This window comes from Branchiostoma belcheri, unplaced genomic scaffold, assembly GCF_001625305.1.
Source record: "Branchiostoma belcheri isolate BF01 breed outbred unplaced genomic scaffold, Haploidv18h27 scaffold89, whole genome shotgun sequence".
NCBI lineage: Eukaryota > Metazoa > Chordata > Leptocardii > Amphioxiformes > Branchiostomatidae > Branchiostoma > Branchiostoma belcheri.
The window spans coordinates 1095341-1111853 of NW_017804564.1; the positions used below are offsets into that span (position 1 = coordinate 1095341).

General features: G+C 43.2%; 1 protein-coding gene across 1 annotated transcript in view; it reads right to left on the reverse strand.

Annotated features, from left to right (window-relative positions):
* Nucleotides 1–474: 474 nt before the first annotated feature.
* LOC109487488 (hemicentin-1-like) overlaps nucleotides 475–16513 on the reverse strand; it is a 97703-nt gene continuing 81664 nt past the window's right edge. The window contains exons 8-15 of the mRNA XM_019791476.1: nucleotides 8534–8872; nucleotides 7808–8101; nucleotides 5102–5255; nucleotides 4635–4759; nucleotides 3522–3863; nucleotides 3174–3242; nucleotides 1961–2143; nucleotides 475–545 (exon numbers count right to left, since the gene is read on the reverse strand). Coding sequence (XP_019647035.1) covers nucleotides 475–545; nucleotides 1961–2143; nucleotides 3174–3242; nucleotides 3522–3863; nucleotides 4635–4759; nucleotides 5102–5255; nucleotides 7808–8101; nucleotides 8534–8872 — 1577 coding nt within the window. The remainder of the gene's footprint in view (nucleotides 546–1960; nucleotides 2144–3173; nucleotides 3243–3521; nucleotides 3864–4634; nucleotides 4760–5101; nucleotides 5256–7807; nucleotides 8102–8533; nucleotides 8873–16513) is intronic.

The following is a 16513-nucleotide window of genomic DNA, read 5'->3' on the forward strand; positions in this document are numbered from 1 at the left end:
AGCACATCGACGTCTTAGCGGCATAAGCAGCGGTTCTTTCATAGCCGAGAACACCACAAGAATGTCCATCGATGTTTGGGGGAGATTGAAGTCATCCGTCTTGGAAAGCAATCCTTGTACCGACGGAGTCTCCAAGAGTGCCTGTCGTGCAGGTTTTCTCTTGAAGTTGCAGACATTTGAAGGATGTGCTATGTGAGAGTCTGTAGATCTTTAGCCAAATACACAAGACATAGTGTGAAAGCCCGATGGCGATGGTTTCCATGGTAAAAGTCGGTCTTACAGGCTGCCACACACATAGCTGTTCATCGGGCGCCGCAGGATGAAGGAATCTCACACTGTACTTTCAAAGATTACCAAAAAGCAGATGTGAGTGGTAGCATTGCACATTCAATATGTTATAGGCTGCCGGTGTAATCCCAAAGTTTGCCGCAAGGCGGTGGATGTTAGTGTGTTCCCCCATCGGCAGGACCAGTGCTATAGGCTGCCGAGTTGCGGTGAGGAACTCCCTACTGCAGGCGTCCGGTGGCTCGTCCCGATGCGGAGAGCTGGAGATGGAATAACGAGACAGAGAAAATGAGAATAACAATCTTCCAGATCTGATTCTTATCACAAAAATACGTTATGTAACCAAAGAGGTTTAAAATCATCATGTATTGAGCCTCCTTGATCCAACCATGCTTTATTCAATTCACCTGTGGGCATTCTCTAACTGTAGTAGGCATTTCATCGGTCTCGTAAGACCATGAAGAAGAATCTTCTACGTATCGTGTACTTATTCTTTGCTTTACGCTTAGAGCGCTAGCGCTGGGGGTTCACAGCCAAGGGGCAGGGATATGAGGGTAACATTCTCGCAATCTTAACGTGATGTGAAGATACATATATGGTTTATTCTGCATCAGAAAAGTAAGTAGCAATTTCTGCCATTGGCACAACGTACATTAAAACATGCACACGATAAATTCTTTCAAAGGTCGATGTCGTATAATGATTTGTTGGCCTTTTATTTGGCTTATTTCTAAGTGTCTGACTTGCAAACCACAACTTGTATACTGTAGTAAGTGGTGTAGAATCAAAGGTGCGACAAAACAGACACCTCTGAAATCAAAATGACTACATTTAACCGTCTATGCTGCCAGCTGATGGCTGCCATTATCTATGCCATTAACTTACCAACCAGACATGTTGTCCAGTACTAGAGTCATTCTTCATCATATTCTATCGTCGATATTTACATCCATGTAAAGTCAGAAACATCTACACGAAAATCGTTCCTTTAGCTACGAAATTCGTAAACTCAAAATAGATTCCTACAAGAATAGATTCCCTCTTTTATTATTGGATTCCCGTAAGATTCCTAATGGCGTTTTGACGCGCAGACCAAGTGACAGCAATATCCTAGTCTTACTAATGATTTAAACATGCTGGGCTGTATGGTGTCATGTCTGGTACATGAGGACAGGACTGTGCTTCGGGCGTATCTCATGGATAAAACACGCACGTCTGTTCCCCCGTCCTCTCAGGTGTTTACTGTATAATGACACCGGTTTATTGGTCTTGCCGCTGGGGACGGAGTGACTGAATTATGTTCCAGTTGTCAGAAAGCAGGTGTGTGAAAAATTTTAATTACCAAAACGGCACATCACAGTAGATGCGACTGGATGTAGTTTAAGCTATACGGTTTCACTCATAGAATTGTGAAGATTCAACAATGACCAGTAATGTTAAAACAAGTAGCTCTTGTTTAAGTGCGTGGTTTAAGTCCAATGACATGGTATGTGGTATGTGCTAACCATGGATAGTTGATTTTAAGTGCCTGATTTTGCCTCTGCTTGCATGTTGGGAAAACATGGCACAGTGAATGACCAGCCGCCATCTTGGATGAAGTCTACCCTCCAACATGGCGGCTGTTTTCGTCTACAAAGTCGTGCCGTGACTTTCATATTCTGGTGGAATTCTTCACCTTTTGGTGAGAAGGAGAATCTGACGTAGTTGGAGGGGAACAGGCCTATCCTGCCCCTCAGGTAACCCAAGCACCAGCCGCCATCTTCCCCCTCCAGAACCTCGATGACGTCATCCACCTCCAGGCGTAACTCGTTTTCCTCTCGCGGCAAGTAGGAGTATACGGCACGGGCATGCCGCCTTTCTACGAAACAAAACAATAAGAATTAAGAAATTGGAGATCTCAAACTTCGAAGAAGTATTCTGGCTTTTCGTGACCGGCACGTTCATCCCATTTACTGTGTCTGACCTTTTTTGATCTGTCATTCTGTCTGTCAATATTTCCCTCTCCCACTTGCTGTTCGGGCAAACATACACATACACAAACAAGCCTACAGCTCAGCCCCCCAAAAGAAATACTCCCGTACCCGCATCAACAACAGTAAGAACACGACACGGGCATAGCGTTTATCTGTAACACCGCAAAAAAGTTTAAGATTGCCTTAATGTTTTATCATCACTTTCGGTGGCCATGATCTTCATGACTTCGCATCGTTTATGTTACAGACAGAACAGATAATGGCCACGCTTTAAAACACATTACGGTATCTCTGTTCTGCTCTTGATGTCTTTCTGTGTAAGGTTTAGAATAATACAGTAGGAGGGCAGCAATGCAGTAGATGATAAGAACAGACAGGATACGAAGCTACTCAAATTCCTCCAGGGAACGATAATCAGTCCTGCCCACAGAATTGTCAGTCCAACCTTTGGTACATCTACATGCGCGCTGTGGTCTCCTACTGAGGGGTTAATGATCATCCTTACCGCATGTACATGTATGGCCGGGGGGCTGCATGCATAAGCGACCATCTTACCTCTAAAGGCGATGCAGAGAGCGTTTCACAGATACATAAGGAAGTTTCTGGCTTTTGATAGCAAACAGTACAGCGATACTACTAGAGCATACCATGAAGGTTATAGTCTTATGGGAGACAAACCTTTCACAGATACAAAAGGAAATTCTGACCTCCAAGCAGATTCTCTGGAGCAAGTAAAGTCCATATTGGCCGCCTGTAGCCATTGGCCACCGTATGGGATATTGCCTGGCCAATTTGAAACTGTCTTGCCAATTTGATACTGTATCACAGTCACCCAAAGATCTGCTCGGAGCAAACAGTATGGCGAATGCACTACTAGATCATATCGTGAATATTGTGTTCTTATGAGAGACAAACCTTTCTGTCCCAGAGTCCTCCGGATTGTGTTGACTCCCCCATTGCAAGGCGTTCCGTTCGTGGGCTTGTCTGTTGGATGTTAACAAAATAACGTCATAAATAAATAGATAAATAAAACGTATTCTTTATCATGGCTTTGATTGACTTGAATCAGTATTCAGTCATATAAAACCTTTATTAACTAATTATCATCACACTTTCTAACATTGTGTCTTTAATGTAATTTTCAATATCGATGATAATTGCTCGTCCATTCCTGATGCAAATTTATGATAATACTCAACGCGTACGTGTGTACCTGGTTTTAATTTACTATCGTGCTTAATTTCGTTACATAAGGTCACGTACCGGGTGTAGTTACGTGTGGTGATGACGTAGGCCTTGTGACGTAGCCTGACGTAACGGGCGTGGGTACGTAACGCGTCGTGACGTCGTGGGGTGACGTAGCGGGCGTTCCGACGTAGGGCGTCGCCGCTGCGTAAGCCGGTGAGTGCTCTGTTGGTCCTTCCGTGCGATTTGCCTGTTGTCTGGCCGTCTTGGGATAAACAGGGATCCGCTTCTTGCCACACTGGAGCTGCCGCCTGCGCACGATGTAGGTGGAGAGCGCGACGCACACCACGATCGCCAGGACGCTGTCTGTAGCACCAACTACAACCGCTAGGGTGGAGATGCCAATGCCCAGTCGGGACTCTGTAAGGCAACGCCAGAAGCGATTAAGTGTGAACCAGACTAGCCTCTGCTATTCACCTCGGATCGCTGGAAAATTACTAGAAATTGGCCGAAATAAAGGGATAGTATACCAAAGAAGATCCCGGGCCATAGAAGTTCCAATTTGCGATCTTCTATTAGGCCAAATCTTCTCTGGTATACTCGTACTATCCCTTTATTTCGGCCGATTTCTACTATTTTTCTGGCGATCCGCGCTGCCTGGCAGAGGCTTCACCAGACTCTTTTGCAGGCTGAAGAGATAGTAGGAATGGGCGAAAAAAGGGGATTTAATAGGCCAGAGGAGTTGGCCAGCCAGAGAGGGTCCATTTACCTGCACGGAAGCGATTAGAGCAAACCTTAAACGACTTTTAATTCACACACTCAGCTGTAATGCATGGGGGCCATTTAGTCTTAGCGCCATGCACTATTTCAACTTTTCGACATCTAGAAAACCACTGAAGTTTCGGCAGACAAATATCGAATAGCAGTACCCTCGATATTGATCTGAATCTGACCTTGAGACCTACAACATGACCTTGAGGTACGCACATAGTTTATTATGCCGTGCGGTGACTAGAATATCATATTACATCTCTTGCACTTTGAACTTTATTCGTCATCTTTACAGCGGTGGCACCAAGCGGACGTGCCCTGTGCAGAATACCAAATTAAAAACAAATTATATTCAAACATTAAGACACCTAACTAACAATAAAAGAACTAAGAAAATTATAACAGATTGTACTTGCTTACCTCTGATGGTGACCTGCAGTGACCTTGACGCCCCCCTCCCCACACGGTTGCTGGTCCTGCACCAGTAGGTGCCGCTGTCGTTGACGGTGACGTCACGCAGCTGCAGGGTGGAGGTCCAGGCGTCCCTGGGGGTCGCAGAACACAGTATTAATTCATGACTTTCACACTTCCCATAATGCCTAGTAAATATCACGGATATGACGTAAGATGCAGATATACGTAATGCGACCGTGCGAGTAGGAGAGTCTTCGGTAGAAGGTAGATTCAGGATGCAGTACAGGTCATTTCAAAGTGTACGTTACGAGCAGATACGCCGACAGGATTTTTTTGGTTTCTAGATATTTTGTAGTTTGTGCCTTCTTCTCAAACATGGGGTCCTTAACTATAGAAATCCCCATAGGGTGAAAACTGTGCTCTGCTACCTTAACTATAGAAATCTCCATAGGGCGAAAACCGTGTTCTGCTACCTGGTCAGGCGGCTGGTGGTGCTGGGCAGCCACACCCCGTCACGTGACCAGGTGATGTTGGGAGGGGGGTTTCCGTCCGCCACGCACTGTAGGGTGATGTGGTCAGACACCGTGGCCGTCACGGAGTCAGAAATGCTCAGGACTGACGATGGATCTGAAAAAAAATTAAAAAAAAAAGGATCGAAGGAGCTCAAAGCTCAAAGAACAGGCAGCGTACATTAGTGTCAGTCAGTGATGTGGCGCGGACACCGTCGCTGTCACCGAGTCTGACATACTAATACTTATATCAATGGTTTATTTTGCATTAAAACACAACAACACTGTCCCAAAAATGGCAGCCAGAGGCTGAATTGACATTGGGGCATCACATTAATAGTATAAAACGTCATATTAAGCGATTAGAATAGAAATAAACCATTACATAAAATGTATATAAAATATTGTCAACGACGTTTCAAGTGCAAATTAATATCACAAGTGCAGGAGGTATCAGCACCCTTCGAGTTGATAGCAAGTTTATATGTGCGTGCATAGATAGGAAGTTATGAAATTAATTCACTCTCGCGCCTCTGTAATTCTCTATCTGTTTTTTTAGAACTGGGCTAATCAGAAAACAGCCGAAGACCACCAAACCCCCAGTTCTATAAGCCTGCTACGGAGGTTACACACACGCACATTGCCCTTCGTCCGGCCGGTTCAGGACAGTATCAATCGTACCGCAGCTGCAGTATACGCTAACATTGATCCGCGCAGAGATAGGATTACGGTTAATAATCATGGGCATTATTTCTTTATATTCTTGATATGAATTGTTAGTTTTTCGTTCATACAAACAGCCCGGCCGGGCCCCGGTTTGGAAATGTGACCTAGGCATCAGGAGAGCATCAATCGTACCGCAGCTGCAGTATACGCTAACATTGATCCTCGCGCAGATAGGATTACGGTTCACGGCCAGATTATCCGCGGGGTCGGATCGATGATCCTTAGAGCCTCATCGACCCCAACTTTCCCCGTCCGATACCGCCGTCAGTCTCAGCGCGCGCGCACGTGAACTGATAAGCGGTGAAGTTCTCCAGGCTTAATGGCAGGGTAAAGTTGATTTAGCGCGCTAATGGACGGGACTGAGGCGGCACTGACAAGCCGGAGCGGTAAGACACAGTCTTTGGGCCCGCGGTTGGCGTTAATGAGACGGCTCTTCTGTCCCGCGGACGGCTAACAATAGCACTAATCACGTTATCAGCAAGGAACAGCTAACAAGGCTACCAATCACTGCCGCCAACCAAAGCTGACAGTTGAGGTAACAGGGACTGGCATTGGGCAATGAGGAACAAATCAGATTGTAGCTTTCCGTGCAGAAACTGCCCAGGAATTAGGTTTCAACAGCAGTGTGCCGTCAAGTGATACCGTCAGCACCTAGGCTAATAACATGTCGAAGCTTCTTCGATTGCAAATGGGTGTCACGAGTACTGAAATGTAGTGGCGGTCATATTTTTAGGCTCTTCTTTCCCTTGCATTATCTAGTTGACGGAATTAATAAATTAATAAATATAATAACGAAATAAAATAAAATAATAATGAACAAATGAATTAACGGGGATAATTCAATCAGTCCGGCTATATTGTCTATATACAGTCAGAAAATAGCACATAAAAGCTCCCAAAGACCCTGAAGACCCCCAGTTTTGGGCATGCTATGGAGGCTACGTATGTGTGTGTTTTATACCGTAGGCGACTGTCATCGGGCTTATAGCTGACATGATGCACGACAAACGGAGACGAATGTGAGTATTAACGCTGAATACTTTATCTGCAAGCGATGACTGGAATTGAGAGGCGTGTGTATAATTTATCAGGCTTGTCAGTAGGGCATGTAATGAACACGCCTCGCCACTGATAGGTTGAGATTGATTTTACGCGTACCCATCATAAATACTCAGACCTGCACATTTATAATGTATGTCATTATTGTGAAATGTCCCTTCCCTCACGTACGTTTGTCAGGTCGTGTAAGTCTTATCTGGAAATGGTAACTTGATAACAGCGTTAGGCGATGCCTATTTGTAGCTCTTTATCTAATATGCAAGCAATTATCGTAAACTAACGCGCGAATGTACGGTGTTTAGGTCTTATCTGACAAAGACAGCTTGATAGAAATACGCAGGACGTTTTGATAGATAAAGCACGTCGGTAGAACGTATTGCGCCTGCGCGAAATCCGTAATGTATTTTGCATAGCACTTCAGTAGAACGTCTCATATAACTTATATTATAAGGTCGTACTTGCGTGTCATATAACTTATATTATAAGGTCGTACTTGCGTGTATAAGGTTAACATCTCGTCTGTAGTTTCCAAATGTTGTGTCGAAAATGATATCCTCTGCAACAGGCAAATTCTGCTGCAAAAATCCAACGAAAACCGCGAAAAAACAGGGTTTTGCGCAGGCTCAGTACGTTCTGCCGACATGCTGATAGATTAGCCTCTACCAGGCTTGGGGAGGCGGCTGGAAAGAGTAGAAATCGGCCAAATAGAGAGATAAGCATGCCAAGGGAGTTTGTCCGTTGGGGTGCGTCGAAATGTTCTCTCAAAGAACAAACTCCCTTGGCATGCTTATCCCTCTATTTGGCCGATTTCTACTCTTTGCAGACGCCTCCCCAAGCCTGCAGCTGGTAGAGGCTACTGATAGATAACAATTTTAAACTCCTTACAGTACACATTCAGGGCCAGGCTGGCTCTGACGACGGTGACCACGTGATCAGCCACGCATGCGTACACGCCGGAGTCTGCCCTGCCCACGTGACGTATGTGCAGGGCGGGTCTCTGTAGGGTCCCTCCGACGAACTTGGTGTGAGACCCTGACGTGTCAATCGTCACGCCGTTCTTCTCCCAGTGCAGTGACGTCACGTTCGGCTTGGCGCCCTGCACTGCGCATGTCAGCAGAGCTGGCTTCCCCCAGGCGGTGACGTAAGGGTTGGACGGGCCTACCCTCAGTGTAGGGGGGACTGGTCAGAGAGAGAACAGAACATATATCTGACAGAACATGTTGTTTTTAAACTGGTCTGAAACACATTGAAGGAAACAATCACATGACATAATTTAATGGGTACCATACATGTACAACTAGTAAAGCCCATGATTCTCAGTAAAGTAGATTTAGACCCCCCACATGAGTAGTATACGCTATAGATATCAGTGCAAGCTTCCAGACACCTCTGACCCGCTTCTGATCACGTTGTCGCAATATTAGGTGCGTGAAGTGAGTCAAACACCCTGAAGAAGGCTATAGGATCACCCAAAGACTTTGGAAGTACTTTATTGCTTTGAAAATAATTTCTACTTGATAATAGGAATGCCCACCTTACACCTGTTGCATGTAATACATGGATTTAAAGGCCCATATAAAGTAGCTGCGATAAAATCTGACATTAGCGTACCCATAAGGAAGAGTTGGACCTGCCCCTCGCTGCTGCCGACCCCCTCCACAGACACAGACAGGATGTACTTCCCCTCGTCTGCCGGTTTGGTGCGGGCGATCCTGAGGGACGCCTGGTCCTCTAGAGAAGTCCTGCCGACGTAATCTCCGTACGACTCCCTGGTCTGGAGAGGAGGGTAGTAGGAGAAGATCTGCGTGCGGGAAGTCGGTTCTCTGGGGTCCAGTTTGTACCAGGCGATGTTCATGACCCTCCTGTCGGTGCTGAAGGTGGCGGGGAGGGTCACGGGGTCTCCCAGGGTGCCGTACGTCACTTCCGGTAGAGTTAGGTTGACTCCGGAGGCTCCACACACTGCAAAGAAGCAAAAAAGGTTCTGAATTTTAAAAAAACTTCTAAGGCCAACGTCTTTTTTCTATTCCAACATTTATGACAAGACATGGTGACGGCACGCTCCAGTTTTGTCAACTTCTTTGTATGCCGCCACCAACGCAGACAAACACATGAGCGGACAAGGGACGTTCTCATTTTCACCTGAGTAAAGCGAGAAAATTCGTATGAACTGCCTTTCCCAAGGGCACAAGATCGGTGCCCTTGGGTTCGGGTTCGGTTCCGAGCCGAACGCTCTGTCATTACGCCATAAGACCCCACGACGACCAACTTCGCTAATATAAAAGCTTGTAGTTTACAAACAGTTCTCCATATAATACAAGTTCAGTTATAGCAATATTGTTATAATTGAATCTATGACCTTATTAAACCATCTTGTTAAGTGCGAGGTCAGTACTGGCATGCAAAAGTTCGCATTCAACACACGCGTCCCCAGGCACGTTATTTTATAAATGTACTTTCAGCCTCGCTCCATTATAGCCTTTCTAACGCCTGGCGTTATCCAGGAGGATCAGTGATGGTAATCTCTGCCATTGGAGAACTCGTCAGCCCGTGTAACACCAACGTTTGATCTTCTTGTGAAGCGGCCAATACTGTCGGGTGGGTTTAGCGTTACTGGCACATAAGCTGTCCCGGGAGTTTGTACTGCATTTGACTTGAAACAAAAGAGATAGTAACAAGCCATTTATAAAGATAAAAGTATCAGTATATATTTATGATCTAGAGATGCGGCCACTGTAGGGTGGGTTTAATTTTACTGACACATAAGCAGTCCCTGGCGTTTGTACAGCATTTGACTTGAAACAAAAGAGATAGTAACAAGCCATTTATAAAGATATCCACTAGAGCCATAGTATCAGAATATATGTATGATCTAGAGATGCGGCCAATACTGTAGGGTAGGTTTAATGTTACTGACACATAAGCAGTCCCTGGTGTTTGTACAGCATTTGACTTGAAACAAAAGAGATAATAGCACGCCATTTATAAAGATATCCACTAGAGCCATAGTATCAGAATATATGTATGATCTAGAGATGCGGCCAAGACTGTGGGATGGGCTTAATTTTACAGGCATATGAGTACTACCTGCGTTTGTTCAGTATTTGACTTGAAACAAAAGTGATAATAACAAGCCATTTATAAAGATAAACACTAGAGCCATAGTATCAGTATATATTTATGATGTAGAGATGCGGCCAATACTTTAGGGAGGGTTTAGCGTTACTGGCACATAAGTACTCCCTGCGTTTGTTCAGCATTTGACTTGAAACAAAAGAGATAATAGCAAGCCATTTATAAAGATATCCACTAGAGCCATAGTATCAGAATATATGTATGATCTAGAGATGCGGCCAAGACTGTGGGATGGGCTAAATTTTACAGGCATATGAGTACTACCTGCGTTTGTTCAGTATTTGACTTGAAACAAAAGAGATAATAACAAGCCATTTATAAAGATATCCACTAGAGCCATAGTATCAGAATATATTTATGATCTAGAGATGCAGCCAATACTGTAGGGTGGGTTTAGCGTTACTGGCACATAAGCAGTCCCTGGTGCTTGTACTGCATTTGACTTGAAACAAAAGAGATAATAACAAGCCATTTATAAAGATATCCACTAGAGCCATAGTATCGGAATATATTTATGATCTAGAGATGCGGCCAAAACTGTAGGGTGTTAAAGTTACAAGCTTTCCCTTGCGTTTTTTCAGCATTCGACATGAAAGAAAAGTGATATGTATGAATGAATGACTGTTTATTATCGTGCCATTGCGATCAATATAATGGCAATAGCAAGCCATTTATAAAGATGAACATTGGAGTTATCAGAATATTTATAATCTAGAGATGTAACCAATACTGCAGGGCATGTCTGTTGCTTACTATTGGTACTGGTACAGCGCTGGCGTTGAAATAAAAACGACAAAAACAAAGATGAAAATTTTGGAGCCATTATTATATATTAGGATCATCATCATCATCTTAAGTACTGCTGAGCCCAATATTGACATTGGATTACTAGCAGCTGCACATGTTGTTAATTACAAAACAAGTGACCGGTACAAGTAAAAACAAGGGCAACTAAAGGAGGGGACACTACGGAACGTAATAACTGAGTCTGTTGGTGTAAAGGACAAGACAGTGCATTTAGTGTGTTAGTAGGACATATATATATACATATATACAAGACGTGTAGGGGCGACTCAATGCAGCAGGGTCCTCGCCAGTCCAGATTTGAACTGGGCGAGGGACCCCGCCTCCGCCACACCAGGCTCAAGGATATGTATGATCTAGGGATGTCAACAATGCTATTGGGCAGGCGTAACGTTTATTAGCACACAGTCACTCTCATGTAACTGTACAGCACTAGCGTCGAAGGAAAAAGGATAGAACAAGCTATTCATAAACGTAAGATAAACATTGTACTATCCATCAGGACATGCACATGGTTTTTCGATGCGCTGCTGCCAGCACTACTGGGCAGGATTAACGTGTAATGGCTCATAAACACTTTCATTATTGACGTCGAACAAAAAGTGATAAAAACGGGCTATCAGTAAAAGTAAGCACTTGAGCCACCCAAGAAATCTATGCAGATGTGAAGGACGTATTCCCAATGCAGCAACGCATGGTGCCTTGAATAGACTATGCACCTCACAGGTATATAATGACGACTTAGTACCCATTATAAGTTGGCGGCCACGTAAGCATTATTTGGCATTGGTACGGCTTTGGCACCAGAAGAAAAGTGATGACAAGGAGCTATTTGTACAGAAGAACTCTCGATATATTCCTGTCGATATTTTGCAGTCTCCAAGCCTTTCATGCACCAATTCCCGATCTAACAGCCGTATGCTGGCCATAAGGCCCGGTGATTAGAATCTTCTCAATGGTGAGGAGGGTTCTTGTCATCACTCATGTCAGCGTGTGTTCGTTCATATTGTACACGGTTACTTGAACGCTTGAGTAGAAGGACAATTTTTTTTACAATGAGAACTGGCATACAGTAAGCAAACATTTTATTAGTACAATCATCCCAACTCGTAAGAAGGCTACCCTCGAATGAAGACGGGGGCTACTCAATAGTTTTTTTTTATTCCAACATTTTACGACTGGACCTGGTGACGGCACATTCAAGCTATTTCAACTTATTTTATGCCGCCACCAACGCAGAGGACAAATACAGGACAGGACGATACTCATGTTCACTTGAGTTAAGTCAGAAAAGTCGTGTTAAGTGCCTTTCCTTAGGGCACGAGATCGGTGGCATGTCAGGACTTGAACCCGGGACCTCTTGGTTCTGAGTCAAGCACTCTGCCTTTACTCTAATCAGTAAGTTTCATAACAGTGTTTAGTATGGTTGATGACACACTTCCTGAAGTATCCGACTGTGCCTGCCATTCTGGGAAAATACCAACCGTACCTGTCTTTCCCCACAATGGCCGACCGTAACTGTCTTTCCGGAAAATGGCCGACTTATCATCACTATTCCTTCCGACCTGAAAACTACTAGTCAGTCGTATTTATTACCTTGCTGGAAAATAGCTTGTCGTAATTAATAATGCTACGATGATAACTACTTGACAATATACATTGCTACGATTACCTCACAAACCGTCTAAGCCTAGATTAGTCGTTAGATCTCGTCGTCACAATCAATCAACTTCCAGTAAAACGGGGCGAAGGTTTGATACAAGATAAGAGTTTTTAAACTTCACTGACATGCATGTGACGACGCCATCATCAACTTTTAACGTCGCCATTTCATTGCTATGCTGCACTTTAATTATCGTAAAAATCATGGGAAGAAAGATTTTATCTTGTCTATAAGCCCTCTGTCTATAAACCTGTGAGTACAGTGCACTTAATCTCTCTGGTCTTAAAACCTTTTACTGTGCTATTCTAGATGCAGAGACGGAAACTCCCATAAACTCCACACAATTTACAACTCAGCCGCGATAAGCAATTAAACGCCCTTCTATTGTTGGAGACTTGGGGAAGATAAAACACCTTATCATTTTCTTTATTCATTAGTGATCATACGGAGTCCCTTTACTCGCAAAAACTGACTTTGTTTGCTTTCCCTCCAAAAGGATCATCGACCGTCTTTCTAGCTAGTTGTGTGCTTTCTGAACAGTGTGATACATTTGGCATCTGAAGATATAGTCTGTGAAACTCTTCCAAACTCTTCCAAATTCATCCTTATTCATTAGTGACCATAAAATGGTTTGGTTGGGATGGTGGATTTTGTTTGCTTTCTCTTCACCGGGATCCTTGACCCTCTCGCTAGCTAATTCTGGTATTTCTGTAGGTTTTGTTGAACAATGAAATGTAAGTGGCATCTGAAGATATGGGCTGGGAAACTCACCCAAATTCTGAGACATTTCATCTTTATTCAAGTGATCATATGGTGCTTTGGTTAAGATGTTCCATTACTTACAAACGGTAGACTTTGTACATGTGTACTTTTTTCCACAAGGTCCTTGGCCTTCTTTCTATCTACTTCTACGCTTTCCGGAGGTTTTTGTGAACGGTGAAATGCATTTGGCATCTGATGATGGCAAATGCTGGCAACGTTTCATCTTTATTCATGTGATCAAAAGGTAGACTTTGTTTACTTTCTTTCCACAAATTCCCTGGCCTTCTATCTACTCTAGGCTTTCTGGCGGTTGAACGGTAAAATGCATGTGACAGCTGAAGATATGGACTGAGAAGCTCTTTCAAATTCTAACAACATGATGTCCCTTTACTTGCAAACGGTAAACTTTGTTAATTTTCTTTCCACAAAGTCCCTGACCTTCTTTCTATCTACTTCTAGACTTTCTGGAGGTTGGACGGTGAAATGCATGTGACACATGAAGATATGGTCTGGGGAAACTCGTCCGAATTTTGACAACATTCCATCGATTTTTAGGGCACAAAATGTCAATCATCGCAAGGTGCCAGACGCAGGAAATATCACCGGGAAAGTTCTGGCAGTTCTCATTCATCATCCAATAACTTCACAGGAATGTAGCACTTAGGCCATGTTGATTTGATTATATGGATGACATCCTCTGGGAACCCCAAAGCTGATGTGAGCGTGCGAAAAAAAAATTGGCAAAAAAAGTTGCCTTAAAAGTTGCCTTTCATTCATAATGAAATCTAGGTTGGAAAGAAGGTTGAATAAATGACTAAATACACAGAGTAATATTTTATTTAATGTCATGGTGAATAATAGACTCTTCCTTTTCATTCCTTCTCATTTTCTTCTTGTCCTTTGGAACGTATTTTGGCATTCATTTTTGGCATTTGTGATATAAGTATCGTTTTCCAATATTTTTTTTCAATTTACGGCATGTATTTCCTCATTTTGCAGCTACTTTGTACGATTTACAGTATGGTCGAAAACTTTTTTTTTGAAAACGGACGAAAACTCATGCGCGTGCGGATGTCATCCATAAAATCAAATAAAAATGGCCTTAGGAAAGGGCAGAACTGGAAGTGTTGTCGTCTGGGAATGACAGACTTGATCACCGCCCGTCTCGTGGAGTTGTGTTGAGAATATCAACATCAAGCGACAGATGAACAGATGTCATCAACACTGGAGGTTAATTTAGTCACGATCTGTCAAATTATTAATTACAGACCTTGCTCTTTAAAGTGTATATTTTGATTCCCTAATTACAACTTCCCAAAAATAGTTGTGTGGAGAATAACAACATCAGGCGACAGATGAATAGAATGAGGTGTCATCTGTGTATGTCATCAAGAGGTTAATTTGATTCACAGTAAAGCTTTGGTTGCGGTCTGTCAAATTATTAATTACAGACCTGGTTTATTAAAGTTTATATATTAGGTACTGTTTGATTCCTTTGATTACAACTACTCCAAAGTACTTTGATCTACTGTGGGAAGAATAAGAACATCAGGCGACAGATGAATAGAATACGGTGTCATCTGTGTTTGTCATCAACACTAGAGGTTAATTTGATTCTCAATATAGCTTTGGACCTGGCTCTTTAAAGTGTATATTTTAGTTACTGTTTAACTCCCTTATTACAAATACTGTGGACTGTGGTCTTCAGATAACCGTTATGATAGAGAATAGATATAGATGATGGGGATTTTGGCTTACCACACTTAGCAATGGACGTTGATGGCAGGACATGAGGTTAAAGAGAATCAAAATACCACTGTAGCTTGAGAAGCTTCTAGTATTATTAGTCTGGAACATCAATAAATCCTCCGAGTGTTACAGTCAATACATGTCACGTGGAATAACTTATGGCCACTAACTACCGATTCTTGCACGTTGAAATCGAGATTCGAACCCTTAACCACTGAACAAATACACTGTATTCCTAGTAACCCTACAGCAGCATTGAATACTAAGTAGTTTATAGTAAAGAAATTACTGTCAGAGTTCTTTATCTTAGGTAGTCAATTTCGAAACCGCGTCTTGAATCGCGATGTAAAAGCCAATCCACAATCACCTTTTCGATCGACTCGAAACCGCAGAAAGAACCGCGCCACTCTCCCCCTATGATTGTAATGCTGGTCATGCGTTTAATTTAAAGACGGTGAGTGATTAGGGGAAAGCACTTAAGGCTGGGCTTCCCAATCAGACCACTCGGGCACGCGCTGACGAGATGTTTTACTTGTGCGTCCCGAGCACTTATCGTCCAGAGTACACAATTAGCGATACACATCGGTCAGGAGTTCCGACTGGCTGAACACCCATTCAGACCCGGATTCGGGCCACTCGCCAACTCGTTTACTGGTAATCATGAAGGATGTTCTGGAGACCACAACTCTCTTCTGTGCGACAGGAGAAGCGCTGGTGATGATCACTATCGGCAAAATTCTGCACCTACATTGTCTAACACAGGTGGTTATGGTAGATTTGCAGTTCTCATCTGCAATTTAATCTAAATTGGGATTCATCTAGGGAGTTGGAGGGGGGTCTGGTGGATTGGAGACGTTATTAAAAGTGTAGCAAAGGAGACTGACACCAGTGCTGCACCTGGTATGGGAATGTTAGTGTTCAGTTCATCACATCATTAGATTCACATGCCAGAAAATGAAGTAATTAGGCTTTTGACAGACAAATGAACTTAGGCTAGATAATGATGAGGTCTGCAGCTGCCAGGGTTCTCGCGGCTTCCAAATGTAGGTGGGAGGCAGTTTTTTTTTTAGAATAGTCTGAGAAGAAAATAAACCCGCAAATATTGTTCTGGATCCAGATATTTACCGAAATGCTACAAATAGATACAACAATAACAAAAAAAGGAGACATTGCACATTTACACAATCCTATGACGTACCGTTGCATGCAATGCTGGATGATAAACTTAGAAGTTTACCGGGTAAAATTGGACCTTTTTTCGTAATTACAGTCACGTAATGACGACATCAAAAACACATTTAATGCAAATTTATAGGTGTAACTTCTTAACCAACTACAACCAATCAGCATTTTAACGTTGCGCACTAACATCATTTTCAAATATTTCTAATTGTATCCGTAAGTACTTTCATCAGCAAACCAGTCAGAATTGCCCTGATGAAGATGACAGACGGTCATCGAAACGTCGGTTCATAAAAATA